Source organism: Myotis nattereri (genome assembly GCF_964212035.1).
Source record: "Myotis nattereri genome assembly, chromosome: 2".
In the NCBI taxonomy this organism is placed as follows: Eukaryota; Metazoa; Chordata; class Mammalia; order Chiroptera; family Vespertilionidae; genus Myotis; species Myotis nattereri.
In genome coordinates, this window is record NC_138076.1 from 114,869,665 (window position 1) to 114,894,619 (window position 24,955).

The 24,955-nt window shown below is 49.0% G+C and overlaps 1 protein-coding gene across 2 annotated transcripts; it reads left to right on the plus strand.

The window, feature by feature from the left end:
- The first annotated feature begins 1,694 nt into the window (after window positions 1-1,694).
- Window positions 1,695-24,599, plus strand: SLC7A1 (solute carrier family 7 member 1). 2 transcript variants are annotated; one of them, XM_081083603.1, is made up of 12 exons: window positions 1,695-1,786; window positions 4,868-5,251; window positions 7,682-7,840; window positions 9,861-10,035; window positions 13,693-13,814; window positions 14,404-14,626; window positions 15,364-15,503; window positions 18,165-18,267; window positions 19,924-20,141; window positions 20,407-20,573; window positions 21,212-21,320; window positions 22,817-24,599. In XM_081083603.1, exons 2-12 carry the CDS (start codon window positions 4,882-4,884, stop codon window positions 22,918-22,920), a joined length of 1,890 nt encoding a protein of 629 aa, XP_080939729.1. In that variant the 5' UTR covers window positions 1,695-1,786; window positions 4,868-4,881; the 3' UTR covers window positions 22,921-24,599. The 2 variants fall into 2 exon arrangements, with proteins under 2 accessions (XP_080939729.1, XP_080939728.1); XM_081083602.1 differs by lacking the exon at window positions 1,695-1,786 and adding an exon at window positions 2,533-2,755.
- The last annotated feature ends 356 nt before the right edge of the window (window positions 24,600-24,955 follow it).

A 24,955-nucleotide genomic window follows, 5' to 3' on the forward strand; every position in this document is an offset into this window, starting at 1 on the left:
TCGGTTGGGATTGCTGGGAAGCCGGTTCACTGCTGTTGAGGTGTTAAAACTAGCTGTTGATTGAGTCTTCATTGGGTTTGGCATAGTGATCATCCTCTCGGGGCTCACATGCGGTGCAGGTCATCTTCAGGAAGCCTGATGAAACCTCCCCAGCTCTGAGTGAGTGTGTACGTGCAAAGTAGAAATGATAAGATTGAGAAAGCAGAGGACTTTCTGTGCCACTCATCTGGAAGGTTCTTCCTAACATGCCCTCAGGGAAGTCGGACCTCACTGCATCCAGACAGTGGCCCCTCCAGTCACCGACCTCATTCTTTCTGGGATTGCAGGCCACTCCACCAGGCACGTCAGCAGTGCACATGCTACATTTAGAACAATCTGTGGCCTGTCTGGGTGTCTGCTCAGTGCCCACGTGTCAGCTGGTAGAAGAGAGCTCCCTCATGAAATGGTTGACTATACAGATTGGAGTGTGACTGTTTCCTGAGGGAACCAGCTAAGGTTTTCTGCCCCCACTGACCTTGGTTCTCAGTGCCAGTGTCAGGAGAGGGTTCACTCCCCTCTGTGGTCCCTAGCAAGGGCCTCAGTGCTCTGTCTCACATGCCCTAGATTTGTGGAAACAGCCTGTGTGGCGGATGCTTAGATAGCATCCTTATCTATGTACTAGAGGCCCAGTGCATGAAATTCGTGCACGGGTAGGGTCCCTAGGCCTGGCCGACGATCAGGGCTGACTTGTGAGGCGACTGGCGGTGTGATCGGGTCCCCGCTTGCACCTGCCTTGGCTTGGCACCACCCGCTTGCCGGCCCTGCCCCCTGCCGCCACTGCCAGTCACCTCCCTCTGCGGGGTAACCGGTGGGGTGATCACGGGGTCCCCACTTGCACCCGTCTTGGCTGGCCTGGCGCCACCAGCTCCGGTCTTGCCGCTGCCACTGGTCGGGGCCTGTGGGCTGGGGGCAGCTCCTGCATTGAGCGTCTGCCCCCTGGTGGTGAGTGCACGTCATAGTGACCAGTCATTTCGCAGTTCAGTCAATTTGCATATTAGGGTTTTATATAAATAGACGTAAAAGCCTAAGCGATCGAATGACCGAACGACTGGTCACTATGACATGCACTGACCACCAGGGGGCAGATGCTCAATGCAGGAGCTGCTTCCTGGTGGTAAGCACCACTCAGCTGACTGACAGGTGCCAGATGCAGGGCTTACGGCTGGCAAGTGCCGCTGCAGCGGCGTGAGCCTCTCCCAATCGGGACTGACTGGGTGTGAGCCTTCAGCCAGCGTAGCGGGGCCGGGATGAGCAGGAGTGGCAGGCAGCATTGGACTGCCGATTTTGGCCTAATCCCCACAGGCCACGCCAAGGGACCCCACTGGTGCACGAATTCGTGCACTGGCCCTCTAGTTTAAAATATGATCTTCCATTTATAGAGGTGATGTGGTAGCATGCCTGGGTTCAAGGCCATCTTGTCGGTTTCCTGTTTTCGAAATTCCCCCATTGATGCCCCTGCCTGGTGGTGCTTCACCCCATGTCTGCCCACTCCCTGTGATGTAACCTCCCCGCTCTCATCCCATCTTAGTTTGCATTACAGCTGGGAGTCCTTCCTGTTGCTGAGCCAAATGGAATCATTCCTCTTGTAACAGCCACAGGCATGGAGATTCTGGGGCCAAAGAGATTGTGTCTAATGCCTCTTCTTTGCCTCTCAGGAGCCTGAAGCCCCCAGCTCATCCCTACTGAGACATCCTTGCTCCAAGACCCAGGTGATCGTTGGGTGACAAGTCCTCGCATCATATTCCAGGTATAGTCTGCCCATCAGCACCCCAGCAGGATGGTCGTCACTTATGTGCTAGAATATATTAACTTAGACCTTTGGTAGGTTGTTGACTTTTTAAGTGAACTGACAGCTAAAACCCTCTGTTGTTGTTCTTTTAAAATTTATAGCTTCTGTGCTTTTTCAGGATCACCTAGTACTTCCATCTCATCAGAAAACAGGTTTGCCTTTTCACAGTGGTGGGTTTCTTAAATTCCTACATTTCTTTCAAATAGAACTCTTTTTTTAAAGAGATTTTTAAAAATTGATATTTTTCTTTAGAGAGGATGGTGGGGGGGAGAGCAACATCAGTGATGATAGAAAAGCATCGATCAGCTGCCTCCTGCATGCCCCCTACCCAGGATGGAGCCCAAAACCTGGGCATGTGCCCTGACCGGGAATTGAACTGTGACTTCCTGGTTCATGGATTGATGTTCAACCACTGAGCAACACTGGCTGGGTCCAACATAATTCTTTTTTTTTTTTTTTAATATATTTTATTGATTTTTTACAGAGAGGAAGGGAGAGGGATAGGGAGTTAGAAACATCGATGAGAGAGAAACATCAATCAGCTTCCTCCTGCACACTCCCTACTGGGGATGTGCCCGCAACCAAGGTACATGCCCTTGACTGGAATCGAACCCGGGACCCTTGAGTCCACAGTCCGACGCTCTCTCCACTGAGCCAAACCGGTCAGGGCAACAACATAATTCTTTTTTTTTTTTTTTTTTTTTACAACATAATTCTTAATACCTACAGATGGTAAGGCCTTCTGCACAAAGGCCTCGTCCACAGGGTGTGCTCCTGGTGCGGACGGCGAGTGCCATGGGTCCGCAGCATGTGGAGGCGCCTGTGCTCCGTGGCTGCTGGCTGCTCCCTGACGGTGTGCACAGTGTGCCAGTGACACAGTGGGCTGTGTTTCTGCCTTTGACCACGGAGGACTTTGCATTTCTCAAGGTAGTGGCAGGCTCCAGTTTCTTTCCTACTCCTAAACTCTTACTCTTGCTCCTACTTCTCTCCCTCTTCTATTTTTCACTCTTTTACTTAAGAATTCTTTTGCAGCATGTTCTGGGATTTAGGTGCCATCAGGATCTGCTATAGATAGTGTGTTTTATGCAGGTTCTTGGGTTCCTAGAGTCCTGAGGGGGCATTGGAGCCAGGAGGAGGTGGGGGGGTTTGGGGAGGTCAAGGCTAGCTAGTGGGTCTTGGCATACTATTTCTCTTTAAATTAGAGTAGCTCCTGTTTTATCTGACTCTTGCATTTGGTTTTGGCATAGGATGTAATGACGGGGGGAAGTTTTTCTATTAAAATATTTGAAAGCCTAGCTGGTTTTGCTCAGTGGATAGAGCATCGGCCTACAGACCGAAGGGTCACGGGTTCAATTCCGGTCAAGGGCACGCATTTCAGTTGCAGGCTCCTCCCTGGCCTGGGCCCTGGTTGGGCTGGTGTAGATGTGTTTCTCTCACATCAATGTTCCTCTCTGTCTTTCCCTTTTTTTTCTACTTTCCCTAAAAATGAATGGAAAAATATCCTCAAGTGAGGTTGAAAAAAAATAATTTAAAAAATACTTGAAAGTTTTTTTCTTTTCAGTTATTCTTTGATTAAGAAAAACTATTTACCACAGGGACTTCATCATTATCACTGTTTTATTTACCACAAAAAAATGGAGGTTGTTTTCAGGTGTGTGTGTGTATAAAGAATGTCACCTGACTTACCCTGCTCTCACATTCTTACATTCCTTGGGAGCCATTCTGAGCCTTCCTCCCGAGTGTTTTGCTATATTAAGAATGCTCACGTAATCAGGGATCAGCAGCCCACACCGTCTTTCATCAGAGGAACTTTGTGGGGGATCTAGCCAGTGCCCTTTGCCACACATCAGCATCTCCGAGCAGCTGCCTGCAGGAGAAGGAAGGAGGAGGGCATCCCACAGCTCCTAGTTCCTGGGGGTTTTCCGCTATAAGTAAGCACCTTATTTTTGAGGCTGTTGCACCTTGTAAATGTCAGAAGCAAAGGTGCAGAGTTACCAGGTGAAGCAGGGGCCTGCTCACACCCCCATGTCCTCCCTGGGCAGCAGGAGTCAGCTGCCTCGGGAGAAATGCGATGTGGGAGCCTGGACTCTTTAAAAGCCCCCCGGGCTCTATATCTGTCTGCGCCCAAGCAGCGAGGGGCACCTTCACTCACCTCACACCTGTGCTGGACACAGCCAGTGTTTAAGGAAATGAAACCCACGGTCCTATCCCTGGAAGCAGTGTCGGGGCGGGAGGCACGGCATTTTAGAAAAACATTAATGTGTCTTTATAACTGAGGCTTCTGACCAGATGCAGAGATGTCCCCAGGTGGATTTTCACACTTTATGCCTCTGTCCTCACTTCATGAAATGGACTGTTTTCCCCCATGAAAGTAGTAGCCTCTGCGACAGACAGTTAAACCTTCTCCTGGTCCTGCACTCCTTCCACGGAGCCCCATCACCCTTCAGCCCCCCCGCCCTGACACTGCTTCCGGACATAGGACTGTGGGTTTCATTTCCTTAAACACTGGCTGTGTCAAGCACAGGTGTGAGGTGAGTGAATGTGCCCCTCGCTGCTTGGGCGCAGACAAATGGAGACCCCGGGAGGCTTTTAAAGAGTCCAGGCTCCCACATCACATTTCTCCCGAGGCAGATGGACTCCTGCTGCCCAGGGAGGACATGGGGTGTGAGCAGGCCCCTGCTTCACCTCTAGACCGGACCATTTTTTTGTAGTTTTAGTCTCCCCTCCTGACCCACACTTTTGGTTAGTTCTGTCATGTGAGTTCCCCGCACTCCGTAGCTTCTGCCCGCACACGGTTCCTCCTGTGCACTGAAAGAGCTGTGGGTGCTCAGAGAGCAAATGGTGCAGTCAGCTGCTGGCTGGCCCCGGTGTGCGCTCAGGTCAGGCTCAGGCAGGAGGGCCTAGTGCTCTGATTGGGGAACTCTGAGACTGAAGACATTGTAGCCATAAGTCATAAGGGGCCTGGTTGCTGTCCGTGTTGCGATTAGAGGGGGTGAGAGGAGTGGCAGTGATGACACGCCCCGTTCTTTCCCTTTGCAGGTTTGATCAGCAGAATGGGATGCAAGGTGCTCCTCAGCCTTGGTCAGCAGATGCTGAGGCGGAAGGTGGTGGACTGCAGCCGCGAGGACAGCCGGCTGTCCCGCTGCCTGAACACCTTCGACCTGGTGGCGCTGGGGGTGGGCAGCACGCTGGGGGCCGGCGTGTACGTCCTGGCCGGCGCTGTGGCCCGTGAGAACTCTGGCCCTGCCATTGTCATCTCCTTCCTGATCGCGGCGCTGGCCTCCGTGCTGGCTGGCCTTTGTTACGGCGAGTTTGGTGCTCGTGTCCCCAAGACCGGCTCGGCATATCTCTACAGCTACGTCACTGTTGGGGAGCTCTGGGCCTTCATCACAGGGTGGAACCTCATCCTCTCCTACATCATCGGTGAGTCGTCCACTTCCGTCGTTCGCACTTCCCTACTTTGCTCCAAACAGACCAAGTCTAGTTTCTTCCGAGGAGAACCTCCTTGCCTGACCATTATCCGTCCTCCTTTTTGCTTCTTCCTCTTACGGAAGGCAGAGGCACCGCTGGCCCTCCAGCTGCTCTTGGTGTTCATGGTCGGGTGTGCTGGGGTGTAGAGGGGACAAGCCCGGCCAGCAAGGAGGTCGTTCCTGTTAACATGGAAGGCATAGAACCGTGGGATGTTTCTAATTAGTTAAAAAGGATTTAGTCTCTTTTAGTGAAGTTTTTTTTGACTACTAGAGTAAAGTCATCATGGACATAGGAAGATGGGGGGGATATAGAAAAGCATGAAGAAGAAAGTAGAAATTACCCAATCTGAGAACTGGGAGGTAGTAATTCTCTCATTCATTCATTCTCTCAACAAATATTTATTGAGCACTTGTTCTGTGCACGGCATTTTGCTAGATATTAGGGATGCAATGAAGAAAAAAAGACAGTCTCTGTTCATGAGAATTTACTGTTTAGGGATTTGACCATTGTTCATATTTTTGTGAATTTAAATGCATATTTTTGGCACAGTATCTCTCTTTCTGCATAGAACAATAGATAGTAAACATGCCTCACAGTGTTAACTGTTTTTCCATAGTAACATTCCTCATGGTTGTATACCATTGTATTGAAACAAACACCTGAATAAAAGAATAACCAAAGGCTTTGCATGGCCAGTTCACAGCAGTAGAAATGCAAATAGCCATTAAACATTCCACTTACATTTTATCAGGCTTTTTTGTAATATTATCAAAAGACAGTAAGATGTGGTAAGCTGAGCCTGTGAGTACTGGGAATATCATGCGCGGTACTGTGTGTGGCCTCTGTGTGGGCGCCACTGCCACACACCCAGGCTACCTTCCCTTTCAGCCCTGCGCTGTCTGCTCAGAACCAACCTGGCTTACTCCTCCAACTTCCAAAATAAATTTCATAACAGTGAAACTTGTAAGTGCAAACACTCACACAAGCTGAGGTCTCTCGGTGGGAATGCAACAATTTTAGATGGGCTGTTGTGTTTCCAGAAGATTTACCAGGGCACGACACAGGAGAGCGTGAGGCCTGATCGTCCTAGAGTACCGATGATGCTTCTTTGCCAGAGCGCCATTGGCCTATGTGGGGTCATGCATGTGTCATGTGCCACTGCAGGAACTGCTCACCCTTAGCTGCCGGGGAGGGCAGTTTTTCCAGCCAACACGGGGTTTTAAAGCCCTGACTCAGAGCTGGGGGTGGGGGAGGCCAGGCAGCCCCTCTCAGCCAGCAGGGTGGGGCTCGGGAGCCCCATCAGCAGTGAGCCGGCCTCTGGGGGAGATGGGAGACCATGTGTCTTCACTGGGTTGTGGCCTTGACGGACAGATTTCATAATAGGCGAGCTGCTCAGCACAAAGAAATGTGGTTTAATTTTTGAGTTGTTGGGAAAATACTTATCATGAAACCAAATAGCAAAATTGAGTCTGCAGGTCACCCTGGCAAGCAAACTCCTGAGGGTGATCCAGACCGCAATCACCAGCAAAACCCCCTTTGAGAAAGGAAAGGAAAATGCTATGCGTGACTATGGGAATTTTAGCGATATTTCCTGAGGAACGGCACTAGGAAAGCAGGGACTTTATTCAGATTGAGAGAGAGGGAGAAGGAGAGCGCACAGTCAGCTGTTGTTGGCATTGGGAGTGCTGCCTCCATTTGCGTTCCTCATGGCGGGGGTGCAGGGAGAGAACTTTGTCTGCCAGCAGGTGCTTGGGGACCTGTGGCTGTGAGCCCAGGGTCAGGCACAGAGTGGCAGAGGTGAGTCAGCCGCGTGTGATGCCCTGGTCTCCTCTTGCTGGGAGAGCAGTGTTCACCAGGAGAGTCTTGGAAAAGAAGCTCCCGAGCAAGGTGCACACTGCTCACTGCGGCCTGGGAGTGCCTTGAGCCATCAGTTACATGGCTTGCCATCAGTGTTTCTTTTTTTATGAAATAAAATAGGTAGAATTGAATAAACACTCTCTGAGTGCCTCTCAGGTAGCAAGGGGTAACATTGTTTTGTAAATTCTTTACTAATAATTTGGTTATATGTGTGTTGGGGGTAACATGTTCTATAAAACTTTTATTAATCATGTAGTTATATATTTGAAACACATGTATACACGTGTGTTAGGCAGCGGCAGAAAATACGTTTTCCCCCCCAGGCCCTAGAAGCTTCCTTGACCTTTTCATTTCACTGTGAACACTGGTTGACCCTTCTGAGTGTGCATGCTGAGGTCTGCCTGCGGCAGAGTCCCATGCACCATCTGAGACCCCGCACGGCTGCTGTAAACGTCCAGCTTAATGACAAATACTTTGTTAATTGCTTTCTTTCACATTCCTCTGATATGTGTTGTTTTGTGACAGGTACTTCAAGTGTGGCAAGAGCCTGGAGTGCAACGTTTGATGAGCTGATTGGCAAACCCATTGGGGAGTTCTCTCGGACTCACATGTCTCTGAACGCCCCTGGAGTGCTGGCCACAAACCCAGACATCTTTGCTGTGATCATAATTCTCATCTTAACAGGTACACCCACACAGTGAGAGGGCCATCAGGTTGAGGCAGGGGTCCAAGAAGACAGGTTCCTACTGGGGGTCTCTAGAAAGACCAGGTTTTCTTCTTTTTCTCTTTCTCCCCTCCACCCCTATTTTCTTTCTGTAATTAATACAGACATCTTTTTTTGTCTTAATGGCTTATGATACATTCACAGTAGGGCTGGCCTATTTAATAGCTGCCGAGTTGTGTATCATTTAGCTAACAGAGAACCTCAGGTGTTTATTTGACTATTGAGTAACATTTTTTTAGTACTTCAGGCTTTTTGTGCAAGTGACTCAGGAATACACTGTTGATCCTGTGATGACCATTTGGGAAGGAAAGTTGGTGTTCATCAGCCAGGTTGAGGTGCAGGGACGAAGTCTGGAACACTAACAGGCGTCTGGGGTGTCAGAGACGTCTCAGTTGGTTTTACACCTATTGGTGGTCAAAACACCCTTTAAGCAAATAAATTTTATGACAAAGTTATGGATACAGAATTTAAAAATGCCTGATAGTACTTGCCCACAGCTGATAGCAGCCTCTTCTTACATGTATCTGTGTTGAAGCCACTAGGTGGGGGTTTTGCTGACATAAACATTAAGTTGATGAAATGCAGATAAATTCTCTTTTGTGGTTAGAAAACCTTGCATGGCTTTTAAAAACAACCCATCTAATTTTGCCCACTGTGTAATTGAAATCATTTTGCACAGGCCAGACTCAGCAGTATTTCTGGTCCAGTGGTAGGAACATGTATCAGAAATTAAGTTTTCACTACTCAGATTTTCATAAGCACGAGAGGGAGGGACACAAAAGGAGAGATACAGCTGAGTGTGGTGTCTTCCCTGTGATGAATCACTCTATTCTCTTCTAATGTCTGCATTTCAGAATTCAGTCTGTTATGTGAGCCTCTTTTATTGTAGAATTAGAGGCCCAGTACAAGAAATTCGTGCACTCGGGGTGTGGGAGGGGGTCCCTCAGCCCGGTCTGCACCCTCTTGCAGTCCGGGAGCCCTTGGGGGATGTCCAACTGATGGCTTAGGCCCGCTACTCCCGGGGAGCGGGCCTAAGCCATCCGTCAGACATCCTTAGTGCTGCCATGGAGGCAGGAGAGGCTCCTGCCACCGCTACTACGCTTGCCAGCTGTGAGCCTGGCTTCTGGCTGAGCTGCGCTCCCCCTGTGGGAGCACACTGACCACCAGGGGGCAGCTCCTGCATTGAGTGTCTGCCCCCTGGTGGTCAGTGTGCATCATAGCGACTGGTCTTTCCACAGTTTGGTCAATTTGCATGTTAGCCTTTTATTATATAGGTTATATAAAAGACACAATGCAGAGCAGTGATCTCAAATCATAAATTGTGTTGTGTGTTCACTGGGTACTTTTTCATGCCTCTTTTCTTGCTGACAGTTTGCACAGAACTCACCAGGTGGCATCTTTACCCCAAGGTGATCCTGCATTGTCATGTGGTTTCTGGGCATTTTTATCACCTGATGTGTTTTTTAATGTGAGTTTACGAGCTAGAACTAGTCTGGCCTAGTGCTTACGGGGTGGCAGTTCCACAACCACAGACACTGTCATTGCAGATGTTGCTAACACCCACACGGCGATCTGAATAATTTCCGATCTGAAAAACTCATTCTACTAAGAAACTGAGCAAAGTGTCTCCTTGGAGAAACTAAAATCCTGCTCCTGAGGGTGGTTCTCATAAAATACTTTAATGAGTGGGAGGGTGCAAGAAGAGGCGCTCATTTCATCTCCTGGGGGGCTTGATGCCCCCATCTCTGCAGCCCTGGTGCCCCCTGGATGGCATCCTCATAGCATTGTTAAACGTCTTGATCACTGCCTCTAGAAAGATCACGAATTCAGCCCCATCCCCAGAGGTTCACAGAAGTCTTTAGAATTTGATGCCATGTGAGTTCTTGTTAAGTCATCGCCCTCATTCCCGTCCCCATCCCAGAAAGGACTTGCCTGGTATGAGGTTAATGCTCCATGTTTCCTGTGTATGCACATTTTCAGGACTTTTAACTGTTGGTGTGAAAGAGTCAGCTATGGTCAACAAAGTATTCACTTGTGTCAACGTTCTGGTCCTGGGCTTCATCGTGGTGTCAGGCTTTGTGAAAGGATCGCTTAAAAACTGGCAGTTCACGGAGGAGTATTTGCACAACAACTCTGGTCTCCTGTGCTCCAACAAGTGAGTTGCTCCCTCTGCCCGTCCCTTGGCATGTGGAGTTGGTGTGTCTGGGGGATGGAACTGGCTAGAACCATACGAGTCTTCTTTTCAGTAATGTGATTTGAATTTGAACATTTTATTAATTTTTTTTGTAGTGACATAGCTGAGGGTGTTTTATTGGTTTAAGATAAATTTTATTCCCCTCAACTAGACAGAACATGGTATGACAAGGACGCTTATGGTGAAACCAGAGTTTTCATTCTAATTCCATCATGTACACAGTTGAGGATCACTGTCAGACTCACTAAGTAATCCCTTTTTTCTCTTATTCTGTTTCATGACCTTCTTCTGAGTTTTGTGATCAGAAAAGATTTTCTCTGCAATACCATGGTGATACCACTTTATTTCAAAATGTTTAATAACCCAGAAAAAGAAATATGTGGAACTTTTATCAAAGTTTTTCAGAATTACTAAAGTATCAAACTGTGATTCTAATAATCTCTTTCTCCCACACTTGACTTGGGTTGTATCAGCCCTGAAAAGCTGTGGCCCCATCCCCCTGACCTGTCTCTGGCTCAGGGCACTCAGGGCTAGAGGCAGGTGATAGGCGGGTTTACAAAAGCCAAATAATCATAATGTATCTTTTTTTAAAATTTTTTATTTTACTGATTTTTTACAGAGAGGAAGGGAGAGGGATAGAGAGTTAGAAACATTGATGAGAGAGAAGCATCGATCATCCCCTACCGGGGATGTGCCCGCAACCAAGGTACATTGCCCTTGACCGGAATCGAACCTGAGACCCTTCAGTCTGCAGGCCGAGGCTCTATCCACTGAGCCAAACTGGTTAGGGCCATAATGTATCTTTTTTGTCAGATTTTCAGGTGAAACTTAGGGTCCTGGGATGGAGAACAGGGAGTGTGATTTTGCCCATGAGTCTATTTTAATTACTGCTAAAGGTTAAACTGCTCAGATAGAGATTCTTCTAAACTGTGGTAGCTTTAAAATGATGTCTCACATCCCGGAATGAGCAGTTTAGTTGGCCGGCCAGAGAGGCTGTATATAGGCTTTCAGGGACCCAGGTCGTGGCGCACCTGGTTGTTCTGTCATCTCTGAGGATGCTGTCCTTACCTACCTGGCTGGAGCTGGGCTGTGGGTGCTGGCATCATCCAGCTGTCCCAGAAAGGGAGCAAGTGTGGAGCAGAGTGTTCCCAGTGCTTTTAAGGACAGATCCCGGAGACACACGCTTCTTTTGCCCCCATTCGGCTGCAGAATCCAGTAGCCAGCCACATGTAGCTGCAAGGGAGGCTGAGGCACTGGGGGTCTGAGTGGTCACATGCCAACTTGGTTGCTGGTTGTTAAGGGCCAGGTGCCCAGTTGCCTGATTAATGGGCAGGCATTGATGTATGACTAGTTCATGACCAGACACCAATAGGAAAGTATTGAATTAAGTGCACAAAACTTCACTAACTCTAATATTATATGGGTAGTACTTCAAATAAAAAGAGCCTTTTAGTCTTTGGAGACTAAATCCTATTACAGAGAAATGAGGACTTTTAATACATATACCCAAACATTCCTGAGTCACATTTATGCCAAATTTCTTGGTGCCCATTCACTTATGGAGGAGTAAAGCCAAATCAAAAATCTTTGAAGAAACAGTCAACTTTGAAAACCTTGGGTGCTGTCTTACTGGTTGCTGTTTACAGGTCAGGAATTAAATGTTTCCTAGTTGTCAGTCAAGATTTAATTTTACGGTTTTTATGAAGAGGTTGTCCGTGCCAGCTGATGGTGTGTGCTTTCATCAGTCATCCTTACCCTGACTGTCCTAGCAACAGTGAACTCTGCTGGCCTCCCAAGTGGCGTTGGTAGCCCAGCCCTTGGTCCTGTGTGAGACGCCTTCAGCTGCATCTGCCTCCAGCCCTGGGACACGCCATGGAGGGCAGCGAGTCAGCCACTTTAAGAGGTGGAGTGCAGTAGGACAGGAACATGGCTTGCTTGTTTATTTTATTAAAATCTGTAAGATTCTTCCTTTTTCTTTTTTTAACCAGCTCTAGATCTGTATTTTTGACAATGGCCACACAGTCTTTCATGAAATAGTTTGTCTCTCTGAAGTTCTAAGGCATTACCCAAAAAAACCATATCGCATGGAGGGGCTTCATCATGTGTGGGTTAGGGGGCAGTTCCCACCGCACCCTGCTGCGATCGTAGGAGTCCGCTCAGCAGGGTGTCCCGTTCTTTGTGATTCACAGAGCCCGTGGGAGCGGCTGCGGTGTGGACTGTGGACCACACTTTGCTGACGTACCTGTCCTGGGCTGCCTTTTTTTGTGTCGGGGTTGGTGGTTCATGTCAGTAAATGACAAGCTTCCGTTTCAGTCTGGTAACCATTTTCCCCACATCTGTCACTTGTGCATTTCTTGGGGTTTCCCCCAGGTTGCTGCTGAGCCACTGTAAGTCCCACAATTAGGGTCTTCATGCTTCACATCCAGTGGCTCATGGCAGCTTCTGGAACTGAGAAATGTAATTATCCCAGAGGAATCGGTAAAAGGTTAATCCTCATTGGAAAGTAATTGGATCCAAATTATCTGTTTATTTCATTTGCTCATTGATAAATCAAACTGAAAGCAACTTTGCTGAAATGAGTTGCTAACTCAACCTCAGTGCATCAGTGCTCATAGAGTTGGAATATTCTTTCATTCCTGTTCTCAGGTTGGGAGGCGAAGTGGTCTGGGAGGAGGGGCGGTGGGGAGGTATGACCGTCCTCGCCCTGGGGGCTCTGTGGTAAGTGACAAGAAGCCTGCAGCCAAGTGGAAAATGTGGCCACAGGGGCGGGCTGGAGCTGCACTTCTCAGACAGAAGGAGCGGGGCTGCTCTTCAGGGGGCTGAGGCTCACGAGTAGTTGGTGAGAGGCAGGGCCTGGGGTAGACTGATGCCAGAGAGTGCCGCCCAGGCGAGACCCGGCAAGGGCTGAGCCCCACTCTTGAAGCTTAGACGTAGTGTTTACTTTAGAGTCACAGGGTTTGATCCTTTGGGACTGTTTTCTGGATCTTTAAGGACTTCGGGGTTCACAAAATGTGCTTGACTTTGAATTCATTACTTCAGCAAACAACTGATCCCCGCCCATGAGCCCAGCTGTGCTAGGCACCAGCCTCTACCTGAAGCATCCCAGCTGCTCACTGTGTGTGCGTGGGTGCTTAGGAAACATTGTTTTGTTGTCCGAAACTGAGCAGTTTTCAAACCTCAGTGACTTTGGAAATGCTTGTTTTGGGACCTGAGTTACTGGCAGATACGGAGACTTTTGCAGTTCGTTCCTACATCTGGGGCCCCTGCACTGCCCGGCTCCATTTCTTTCTCCAGGATTCTGGGGGAGAGGCTGCATTCGTTGGTCTCTCCTCTATCCTGAGGATACCCCGTCACAGTCCCTCTGTTCCATCCCCACCCCACGTCTATATTTAGAAGAGGCTTCTGGGAAGGGCATAGTGTGCACCATTGTGGTCAGGACCACACCCAGCGGAGGCCTGTTGTCCACAGTCGGACGCAGTGGCTGGCGACAGCTGCCGGGGTCATGGCCTGAGGGTCTGGAGCAGTGGTCATAAGTCAGGTAGTGGTGTTTACAATGGCTTGTCTTTGGGACCATGAAGCGAGTGTTGTGATCTTTGCTGTGACTCGTTGTTTTCCTAGTGAGACGAAAGAAGGGAATCCCGGTGTCGGTGGGTTCATGCCCTTCGGGTTCTCCGGTGTCCTGTCAGGAGCAGCCACCTGCTTCTATGCCTTCGTGGGCTTTGACTGCATCGCCACCACAGGTATGCCTGAGCGCTGTCGGGAGCCCCTGCCCCGCCCTCTAGCTCTCCAGACAGGCCAGCCTCATTTTACCCACGGGTCACTATTTTCCTTCCTGTGGGTTTGTGTCAGTCCCCAAGCTTCCACACCTGAGTAATGTGTAGATTGCAGCTTCCTGCTGATCTTTCCTACCCTTATCACTTCCCCAAGTCCCAGGTCACAGTTCCTGGCAGGAAACTGCATCCTGAACGTGACTAACCCTTCTACTAGAATGGGATAATGACAGACAGGGCTACAGCCTGACTTCATATCTGTGCATCATCCGGGAGAAGCGAAGCCATTAAAAATATTGTCATCCTGGCGAATTGAATAGTCTAGGCTCCATTGGACCTCCCAAATCTCCCTGCCAAAGGAAACAAGTCTTTTCCTTGGCGGAACCATGATGTAAAGGCCGAGAACACCATCTAGGGCCTAGGGGTCACTGGTCTGTGTGGCAGAGGGCCACCCTGTGTTTCCAGAGCCCAGGGAGGCATTTGTGGTGGCACAGACTCCCTGGACACTGACAGGCCTGGGGCCTCATGGTTTGTGGTTGTCCCTCCTGGCTGCTTCTAGGTGAAGAAGTCAAGAACCCCCAGAAGGCCATCCCCGTGGGCATCGTCGCCTCCCTCCTGATCTGCTTCATCGCCTATTTTGGGGTGTCGGCTGCCCTCACACTCATGATGCCATACTTCTGCCTGGACAAGGATAGCCCCCTGCCTGAGGCCTTCAAGCACGTGGGCTGGGATAGCGCCAAGTATGCGGTGGCCATTGGCTCCCTCTGTGCTTTGTCTACGAGGTGAGGATTCTCAGGTTCTTGGGTTGATGTCAGGTGTGGTGGGCCAGGTAAAGCTGGACACGCAGGTCTGCTCTTAAAGTTACTCTTTTCCCTGGAAATGGAGCCAGTGCCCCAACCCTGATTCTCTGGCTTTTCCTTGTTGCTATTAATCACCCTAGAGTTATTCGTGTTACTGGTCTCCTTGAAGAACCCGAGGCCCACTTTTTTACATCATCTGCTCAGCAAGGGACTGCCTTTCTGTCCCCGACTTTGGCCACTGGACCAGGCCAGCTCTTTGAACACTGCATTTTGGCCTCAGTTTGGCCATAACGTGGAGGTAACCTTGAAAAAGGGAGAGTGCCTTTTAATGAGAGGCATGTTGCCCCTGGTATGTCCTGTTAGCCCACATGAACAGTTACTATTTGTAAATGTCGATTTACCATAGAGATGTCCTCATGAACGCTGGGGTGCTTTTATTTTCTGTTTGAGTCAGCTGGAAATAACTGTAGGAATAAATGTAAAATTTGACTTCCAGAAAAACGACTAGTTTGTGCTGGTTTGTTAGGCTTTTCCTTTTCTTAGACTTATACATACTTTCTCCAGGCCTGGTATATGGAATTCTGAGGTTATATAGCTTGGTGGCGGCAGTCCTGGCGAGAGTCCAGGGCTCCTACTCCTCAGGTCAACTGGGCCTGGTTAGATCCTGGTGCCTTGGTTCCTGGGAAGCTCCTCTAACTGATGCCTTTTCTTCCATCTAGCCTTTTAGGTTCCATGTTTCCCATGCCTCGAGTTATCTATGCCATGGCTGAAGATGGACTGCTATTTAAATTTTTGGCCAAAATCAACAATAGGACCAAAACACCAGTAATCGCCACGTTAACCTCAGGAGCCATCGCTGGTAAGACCTGGAACTAATTTCACACACTAATATTTCAACAGTTAAGTCATTATTGTTCCCTAGGGAAACATCCTCAATTGTACTGCAGTCTCTGAGAAATTTTAACTTTTGTTTTCTAGCCTTAGACCTGGTTTATTGCAAGGTAACTGCCCTTCCAACACAAGGCAGAGGCGAGTGCTCCAGGGGATGTGATGGAATTCCCACTAAGTTTGAATTCTTCTGTTATTATTATCCTCTCATTGGCCCGAGCTTAGGATAATGGTCCCTCAAAGCCACTAGTCTTCTCCTTTTCTGAGTGTCCCTGAGTCGATTTTGGTAAGATGACATCTTGCATTTACAAGCCAAGTGAGAGTTTGTGTTATTACTAGAAATTTAGTGTCCTTGTATCTTAGCCTGTGAATTCCCTGGGAAACGAGGATCCCTTATGATTGGTGTTGTATAAAATGTACCACTTTGCCCTGGCCGGGGTGGCTCAGTTGGTTGGAGCTGTATCCCATGCACCAAGGGGTTGCAGGTTCAATTCTTGGTCAGGGCACATTAGCTGGGTTGCAGGTTCAATCCCCAGCACTTTGAGCCTATGTGATGATCTAGAGGCCCCAGATTTAAGGAATGATGGGGGTCAGGGGGTGGGGGTGGGGGAGGGCAGGGCTGAAATTTATTTGCACTGCATGCTGTTTGTTGTATACATTTCCTCCTCTAATGACTGGACTGCATTTCGTAGCAGGAAAGGCAGTGTGATCCCATTGTACAGAGGTGGAAGTGGAGGCACAGAGAGGTGAAGGCAGAATGCAGACCCATAGTGTAGATCTGGCTCTTGGTTCCTGGTTTGTTTTTATGCCAAAGAGGCTGGCTCCTTCCAGGGTGCGAGAAGAGCATCGGGTCTTTTGGTAAATTAAGACACGTGACACCAGCCAATTTGTGCCATAGGGACTTGTCAAACGGCCATTGATAGGACATCTTATCTTAAATGAACGTGTTGTTATTAGTAGGATTTATGCCTTTAGCAAAGTGTGCTTCATTTTGTGGATTAACATTACATAATGGAAGAAAGCTAGCTTTTTATTATTTACTAAATTTGTCCTGTAATTTTACATTTCTTTTTTATTTGTTTTTTGTTAATCCTCACCCAAGGATATTTTTTCCATTGATTTTAAGAGAGAGTAGAAGGAAGGGGAGGAGGTTGGGGGGAGAAGGGAGAGAGAGAGAAAGAGAGAGAGACACACACATTGATGTGAGAGAGACACATCGATATGAGAGAGACAGATTGATTGTTGTCTCCCACACTTGCCCCAACTGGGGCTGGGGATTAAACATGCAACCCAGGTACATGCCCTTGACCCTTCAGTGTGATGCTCCAACCATTAAGACACATTGGCTAGGGCTGTAATACATTTTTTAGAGTGATCGCAGTGGTCAGGTTAAGGGACACATGTCAGAATACAACCACTATATTTAAGGGATTAAGGCATTGGAAACCATGAAATTTTTTTCAGTATTTACATGTAATTTGATTATATTAAAGACTGGCCTTAATTTCCTTCCTGTGCTGATTAAGGGAGATGAAACTATCGTCATTAAAGTGACTACAAAGTACATTCACTAAACTTCTTTTTTTGGTGGGAGTGTAAATAAGTATTAAGTTTTCTAAAATCACCTCCCATGTTGTCGCGATTTCTCTGAGTGGGAATGCAGGTGCTTGTGGTGTGCATAGTAGGTCACCGTTCTATTTATCTGCAAGTCGTCTTTGCTCCTAAATCTTACTATTTATTCACAATCTAAATTTGTTTTAGCTGCAGTGATTTATAGGAGCTTGAGAAGTGTTTGTGGAAAAGCAATGGTTTTGTGTTATGCTTTAACTTGCCTCGATTGTGAATGATTTGAAAATACCCCAAAGTAGACCTAGCCAAGTTATTGTTTAAATGGGAAACAACCTCTATACGCATGTAAATACACATACACATTCTCACAAAAAGTACAAAGAATTTTCAAATAAGCATGCATGTGTTGTTGTTTTTAAGTGTGGTCATGGTGAAGGGCTTGAAATTGTTTGGGAATAACACTGCTTTCCATGCTCAACTGTCTGGGTCAGGAGCCTCGTCCACCTCCTCATCATTGTTGCTGACAGATGCATATGTCTTGGATGATATACCAGAGACTGTTCTTACCTCTTCAGTAGTGTATAGCATGTTCAGCGAGTGCTGGGTGGATGATGAATGAATAGATGCATGGCTGATGGATAGATTGGATGGCTGATGGATGGATGGATGATAGATGGGTGGGTGGATGGATGATGAATGGGTAGGTGGATAGCTGTACATGATTTATCTATGAGTCATCATCATATAGAAGAAGAAACACTGGACTTGGAATCACAAGAACTAGTTTAAATTCTGACTTTTCCACCTAGCTATGTGACCTTAGGTAACTCTCCCAACCTTGTCTGAATTTCAGCTTCTCCATCTGTAGTCTAGTTACCATCTATTGAGGACTGTGTACATGATTGAATCCTGAGCTTTTCTTCCTGTAAGCATCTTTCCATGGAAGGGCCTGGGGTTGGGGGGCAAGAAAAATGCACCTCTGTGGGTGCAGGTGGGTGGTGGTTCTGGGTGTCAGTCTGTGTAGAGGGCCATCCATGGATCCTGATGTTTGTCTCCTCCCCAGCTGTGATGGCCTTTCTCTTTGACCTGAAGGACTTGGTGGATCTCATGTCCATCGGTACTCTCCTGGCTTACTCTTTGGTGGCTGCCTGTGTGTTGGTCTTACGGTATGTATGGCTTTTCTGGGTCCCATGACGGAAATGCACATGAACCCTCCTAGCCTCTTAGCAGTTCAAATTATTGGTTTATACAGTGCAAATTTTAGGTTGTTGATAACTCCTTTGGGAACTTCCCAGGAGAGGGTGGGGATATGGTGGTTGAGAGCCTACTTATAGAGAATATCCATGAAAAGATTCAGGGGTGGCCCCACCTCCTTCTGTCATGTGCCCTCATTTTTCTGGCTGGATGTTAGGAGAATAGAGACAGGTTCTCATCCAAGCTGCTGAGCCTGGATCTTGGGATCAGCTTTTTTGAAGGTTTTGGTGATGATTTCAATATGGTCCAGCTTCTTGGGACAGAGTAGACTGGGGACTGGCCCTGATGAGAGTTGGGAGAATCCAATGAAACTTAGGTCACTGTGATGACCTTCAAAACTCAGGTTACTGCGGTGCTTCAGTGCACGCTGCTGGAGAAAGGCGTTCCATTATATGGTGTGGGATGGCTGAGGTTGATGTTCAGGAAGACTTTCCAGGTTCTGGTGATAACAAAGCAGCCCGGGCTTAAGCTTGGTGTCTCGGCTACTCCAGGGCACCCCAGCAAAGCATACCTCCTGGTGCCAATTTTTCTTTGTTCTAGAAGGACAGGGCTCTGCTTCCCAAGTCCCAGAAATGGCCCAAGGTAGCATTCATCATGAGACCATGTCCTCATGGAGACTCTTAGTGTTGGTCACCTGGCAGGAGCCTCCGTGTTTCTTCCCAGGCATTTATACTTACAAGGCCATTATCCCGTTTCTCATGTGTCAGCATCTAATGTATGTAAAACCTGGGTTGAGCCTTGGTGGTGATTGTATAAGATCAGCTAAAACTAGTTTACTACCACTTTTTGCTTCCCAAGGGCTCAATGCTTCAATCTTCTCCAAGGTCCCACCACCTTCTTAATTGACCTCATGGTATTACATTTAGTGAATCAGTGAAAATATGGTGAATATCTTTAAGCTTACTTTTAGACTGTATGCAAAGTAATTCATAAGGCACTCGGTTTTCCAAGACTGGTGGAAAAGATTTGAGTTTCGTTCATTTTGGGTAGGAGGATAAGAGGCCTCATTTAAAATGACTGCTCCATTCGCAAGTAGCTTGTATCTTGGAAATCATGCCACTGAACTCTATAGATTTATTTATGCCAAGGCATTGGAGTTTTAAAATAAATTGATCCAATTAAGTCTCACAATATCTCAAAGCCATCAGCCTGCAGACACATTTCTCCAGCTTTCTGCACCAAATAGGATCCTGATGTTGCTTTCTATTTCTGTCTGTGCATTTAGTTCCCTGCAGCCTGGTTTTGTTGGAAGTGGCCTAGTATCTTAAGTTTCCAAGGGCTAGTGCTACTCTCAGAGCCAGAGAAACCATCTCAAGACATTTCTCTGGGCTGGTTTATGGTGGAGGTCAAGTTGTCTCAAAACAGAGACACCAAAGAAGGCTGTTGCCAGAAGGTGAGACCCAGGTCTCCTCTGTTTCCACTTTGCCAGAGAAGACATCATTCTGACCATCTTCTTCCCGTTTGATGCCTTACGTCCTAGGAAACTTATCTTTGAAGGCTTTCTAAGAAACTGAATTATTGCTTGTTCTTTTGCTTAATGAAAACATGTTGGTCACATTTGTCTGCAGGTATCAGCCAGAGCAACCTAACATGGTATACCAGATGGCCAGAACTACCGATGACCTGGATCAAGTAGACCAGAATGAATTGGTGAGCACCAGCGATTCCCAGACAGGCTTTTTACCAGAAGCAGAAAAGTTTTCTTTGAAAATATTACTTTCACCCCCAAACATGGAGCCCTCCAGATTCTCTGGGCTAATCGTGAACATTTCAACCAGCCTCATAGGTAAGAGCCTGCCCTTCCTTGGAATGTGTCTGGGGTCCTGCTTGTTGGCATTGCACGGTTTCTTGTCACTGGGTATGGGGGTGGGTGTCAGAAGTCCTGCTGCTGGATGGACTGTGCTACCGGTTATTCTGTCCTCATTGCAGGTGATGCCTACAGAAATAGAACCTCCCTCTCCATAGGTTTTGGGGAGAGCTGAGGGTATCATGGGAACTTGAGAAATGGTTGAGATGCATCTCTCTTTCTCTCCCTCTGTCTCTGTCTTCAGCAATTCTTATCATCATCTTCTGCATCGTGACTGTGCTTGGAAAGGAGGCTCTGACAAACGTGGAGTTGTGGGCCATCTTCATGCTCATCGTCTCTGCTGTCCTCTGCTCAGTAGTCACGGTCATCATCTGGAGGCAGCCTGAGAGCAAGACCAAGCTCTCCTTTAAGGTGAGCAGCTCTGCCTGTGCTTCTGCAGGGAGCTGCCCGATGGGACACACCCCGCACGGGCTCTCCCAGGTGTGGGTGTTTGGCGGGAGGTGCTTCCTGGCCAGCCTCAGGGGAACATGGGCCATGGGCACAGACAGTGCCTGGTGGGGACCTGACCCTCGTTCTCAATGGTGTGGCTCCACCTCACCCACCGGGGCTTCTCACAAATGCCATCCAGGTGGATTGTGTATCATCACCAAGCCTTGGAGGTACACTTTTAAATTTCACAAATAGTAGAATAGTTCAACCTTAGAGGTAAAGTGGAATCCTTCTTCTAGCCCCTGCTTTAATGGGAATATAGCAGGAGTGGAAAATAAGAATAGAGCTTTCTTCGGCAATTAGTTGCTTAGACCCAAGCTCCCGCCTGTTAGGGTTTGCCTGCATGGGGGTGTATTTACGTTGGAGGAGTTGGGGGTGCAAGGGTAGGATTGGCCCTCGCTTCCTCTTCCCAACGTAAAGATGGCAGCCGATATAGATCTCAGAGGTCCATGTAAGTGTCAGGTGCAGGATGTTTTCTAGGTCGTCTTGTTAAATGATGCAAACAGGTGCCAGCTCCAACTCTGCTGTCAGGGCTGACGCTCCACCTTGTGTCTTCGCAGGTGCCCTTTCTGCCAGTCCTTCCCGTCCTGAGCATCTTCGTGAATGTCTATCTCATGATGCAGCTGGACCGAGGCACCTGGGTCCGGTTTGCGGTGTGGATGTTGATAGGTATGTCCCATACTCCAGTGTATCCTGAGACCTCCCACCCCTGCTCATCACTCATGTCCCTGCTACTTACTTGGCAGATGGCTAATGTCTTTGAACCTCCTCAGTTCAGATTTCAAAACACAGTAGAAACACAGGTATTCAACAGTTTTCTCTCAGATAACAAGGAGCTCCTGGTAGGTTGTGGGTCCTTCCCTCTTTTTCAGATACTTTTCATTTTAATAGCCTCTTGCCTGAGGTAGTTATGTTATTGGGCAAGAGCTTGAGGTTAACAAGAGCAAGGCTGTGAGCATGAGCCTGCTGTCAATGAAGCACCAGTCGTTTCCACCCCCAGTAGGAAAGTCGGGACGTCACCTCTTTTCGTGGGCGGTGGGCACTGGCAGGGCCTGCAGGGGCTTGGGGTGTCACCTTGTGGGTGCTGGTCCTGTCTGGGACTGACCGTGGCCTGGCCTCTCTCCGGGCCTCTCCCTCTGGGGATAGCAGGAGGTGGATCAGGTTTTTTCCTCAGTGTCCAGTCTGAGTGCTGATGAAGGGCGACTGGCCTTGACCTATGTCCCTCCGTGTCCCTGACAAGAGCAGAAATCTCAGGACCAGGTTTTGCTAAACCTCTCAGTCTGGGGCCACACCTTCGGGTAGACGGCTGCTGCTATGCCATCTCCAGGGTGGTACTTTGCTACCCCAGTCTCTGCAGATCCCTCACTCCCCTCAGAGTCTAACCTGTGTTTAGCTGGACAGGCATCTCCTGTAGAGTCATTCTGTGCGAGCTGGCTCAGTCTGCGCTCAGCCCACTGTGGCCATTCCTTGAGACTGCAGAGCCAGGTGCTTACTTCCTGCCAGAGGTGCAGGGACTGCTTCTGAGCATCCCTATGTAAGCGCCTGGCTTCTGGGCATTACCTACTTCCTGTACTTTTGGTAGCTGAGTTGGGTCCGCCTTTAAGGACCACTCTCCTTATGTCACCAGCAAAAGGGTGGCCCCAGGGCCACCTGGGTCACAGTCTCTGGACAGTAGTTAGAATCACAGATCTCTGGACCAGACTGATTCGTATGGTACACTCATTCCCAGGTGACCCGAATGCCCCCTGCAGTGGGAGTCACGGCCACAGAGAAAAGGAGCAGCCGGGACCGTGCAGACTGCACGGAGACCCACGCTGGCAGGGAGAAGCACAGCTTCTGCAGTGTCCGTCTTGACCCTTCCAGTGGCCACAAGCCCCCCAATTAGGTGGTCAGTGGATGAACCTGAGGGATTGATGTCCCTTCCAGGGGCCCCCAACTGAGCAGTTCCCCTGCTCAGGAGCTTCCCTGGTATGACGCTCTCCAGAGGGTCACCTCTGCTGGACCTGTTTGGAGAGTTGTGTTGTTACTTTAAGTGTAAAGTGTAGAGAGTGGAGGCTCAGCTCAGAGCAGGCAGCGTGGAGAGTCTTTGCTAAGCCCCAGGCTGTGCTGTCTGCTTCCTTGGACCCCATCTGCTCTGTTCACTGCTCTCTGCTCTTGGCCTGCAGGCTTTGCCATCTACTTTGGCTATGGGCTGTGGCACAGCGAGGAGGCATCCCTGGTCGCTAAACAAGCAAAGACTGCTGATGGCAATTTGGACCACTGCAAATGACGCACAGCCGCATCCACCGGAGGTGACAGAGCACCCAGATGCACCTTGCTGTCTCCACCAATGCAACAGGACCCCCCACAACCGCAAGGCTCCTGAGCAGCAGAAGGTGCACTGCCTGGACTACAGCCACAGCCCACATCTCAAAGGCCTGCCTGTCATGCTCTCGGGCAGGCTCACCAGGCGGTTACTTCTGACAGCTCCCTCCAGGGCCGCTTGGCTGTGGCTGCCACTGCGTCTCCTAACTTCCCTCCGAACAGAAAGCAGCTCCTCCTGCCGTGCTGCTGTGGCCCCAGGCAGGATGGAGATCTCCTTCTCATTACTGGGCACCCAGGGCTGTGTCCCAGGCACCGTTCTGGTATTGAAAACGCGGCTACTCCAGACTCATAGTAGCCTCTCCCCGCTCAGCTGGAACAGCCGGCCCTCAGTACAAGATGAGTACCACGAAACAGTATGCCTCCACAGGCCCGCCCCGAGCCAAAGGACAGCTTGCTCCAAAAGAAAAAACAAAGATTGGTTTTCTTTTCCTGCCCCTGCCCTCTGAGTTGTTTCCAGAAGGGGTCTTAGTGTGACTCCTTCTCCACTCCGCCACCTTGACAGAGCGAGAAGACAGCGGGAAGGAGGCAGGGCTGGGGCCGGCCGCACTCCAGAACGCGTGTGCACGGGGGACCTCCTTCAGCCACATTCCCGCCGGGCCCAGCCTGTTCTTGCTGCTCTGGCATCTCATTGCTGCTCTGTGTCCTGAGCAACTGGAACGTGACACTGTTTATGGAGGATTGGCCTCAAGTTAGCAGCGCTCAAAACACCCTTTTCCGTGGGTCTCTGCCGTTCACTGAGCCCTGTCCTCTGATGCTTGCGGGTCAGTGTTCGGGGTCTTGTAAGGTTCCCAGGACAGGTGTCCGCTCGTTCTGAGGTGACAGTGAACGTTCCTCCCCACACTTGTGGCCCCTGCCACGATCTCGTTGGCCCTTCTCTCAAGTGTAATCAGATTGAGTCCTCCTGTTGGTTTCTGTGAATCACTCCACCAATCAAGTTGGTGCTTAACATTAACTTGGAAAATGGCCAAATGATTAGCCTGTGCCGTCAGTGTATTGTTCAGAGTGTGGGGCCCCACACTCGACGGTTGGGGTATATTGCTGTCCCTCTGGTGTACCTGTTGTCCAGATGCCCTGGGTTTGTTTAGAGGTTTGTAACCCGGCCCAGCCCCCTGCTCCATACGTCTCCACAGTGAGCTGCTCTCTGCGGCACTCGCAGGCCGAAGCTGGAGAAAACAAACACCAGTCCCATCGTCCTCGTCAGGGTGTCGTCCGGGAGACAGGAGGCCCTTGTTGATGGAGGTAGAGGGAGACAGACATTTCACACAACACAGAACATGTAAATGCTGCCGTCAAAGCTTATTTTCCCATTTCTTCCCCCCTGGCCTTTGGCACAAATCTGGTCGAAAGAAGCTGGTAAGTTGACAGCACTTGTCTTTTGTCCTGCCCAGAAGACTCTTGGAGAAAAGTTTGAGTTTGTGAAACAGCCAGACGGCTAGGCTGGCCGCTGGAGGACGGCTGGGCAGTCAGCCTGCCGGGGCAGGGCCCTTGGTCAGGCCCCAGGTGGATTTCCAAAGAAAGGTATTTAAATTTATGTAGATTGGTGCTGTAAACTATTTTGATAAATATTAACTTATTTTGTTTGGGTTTGGTTGTCTGCTATTTTCTTGGGCCTGTTAGCTGTCCGCTCCATGTGGCTGATATTTTCCCACATAAAGAACTAGAGGGAGGTGTGTCTAAAAGAGATTTTTTTTTTTTTTAATTTCTCTTTCTGGTTGAAATATCCATGAATTTTCTGGGTGATCGGAGAGCAGAGAGCAGTGAACAGAGCAGATGGGGTCCAAGGAAAGTGCCCAACAGACTGTGATCACAGTTGACCTTTTCACTAGCAACACCCATCCTTCTGCAAACTGAAAAGGTGCGATTCTCCTGCACGACAGGCCAGAGCCAGACCTGCTCACAGAAGGCGGGGCTCAGGCTAAGGAGAATCCCTCACCCTCCCT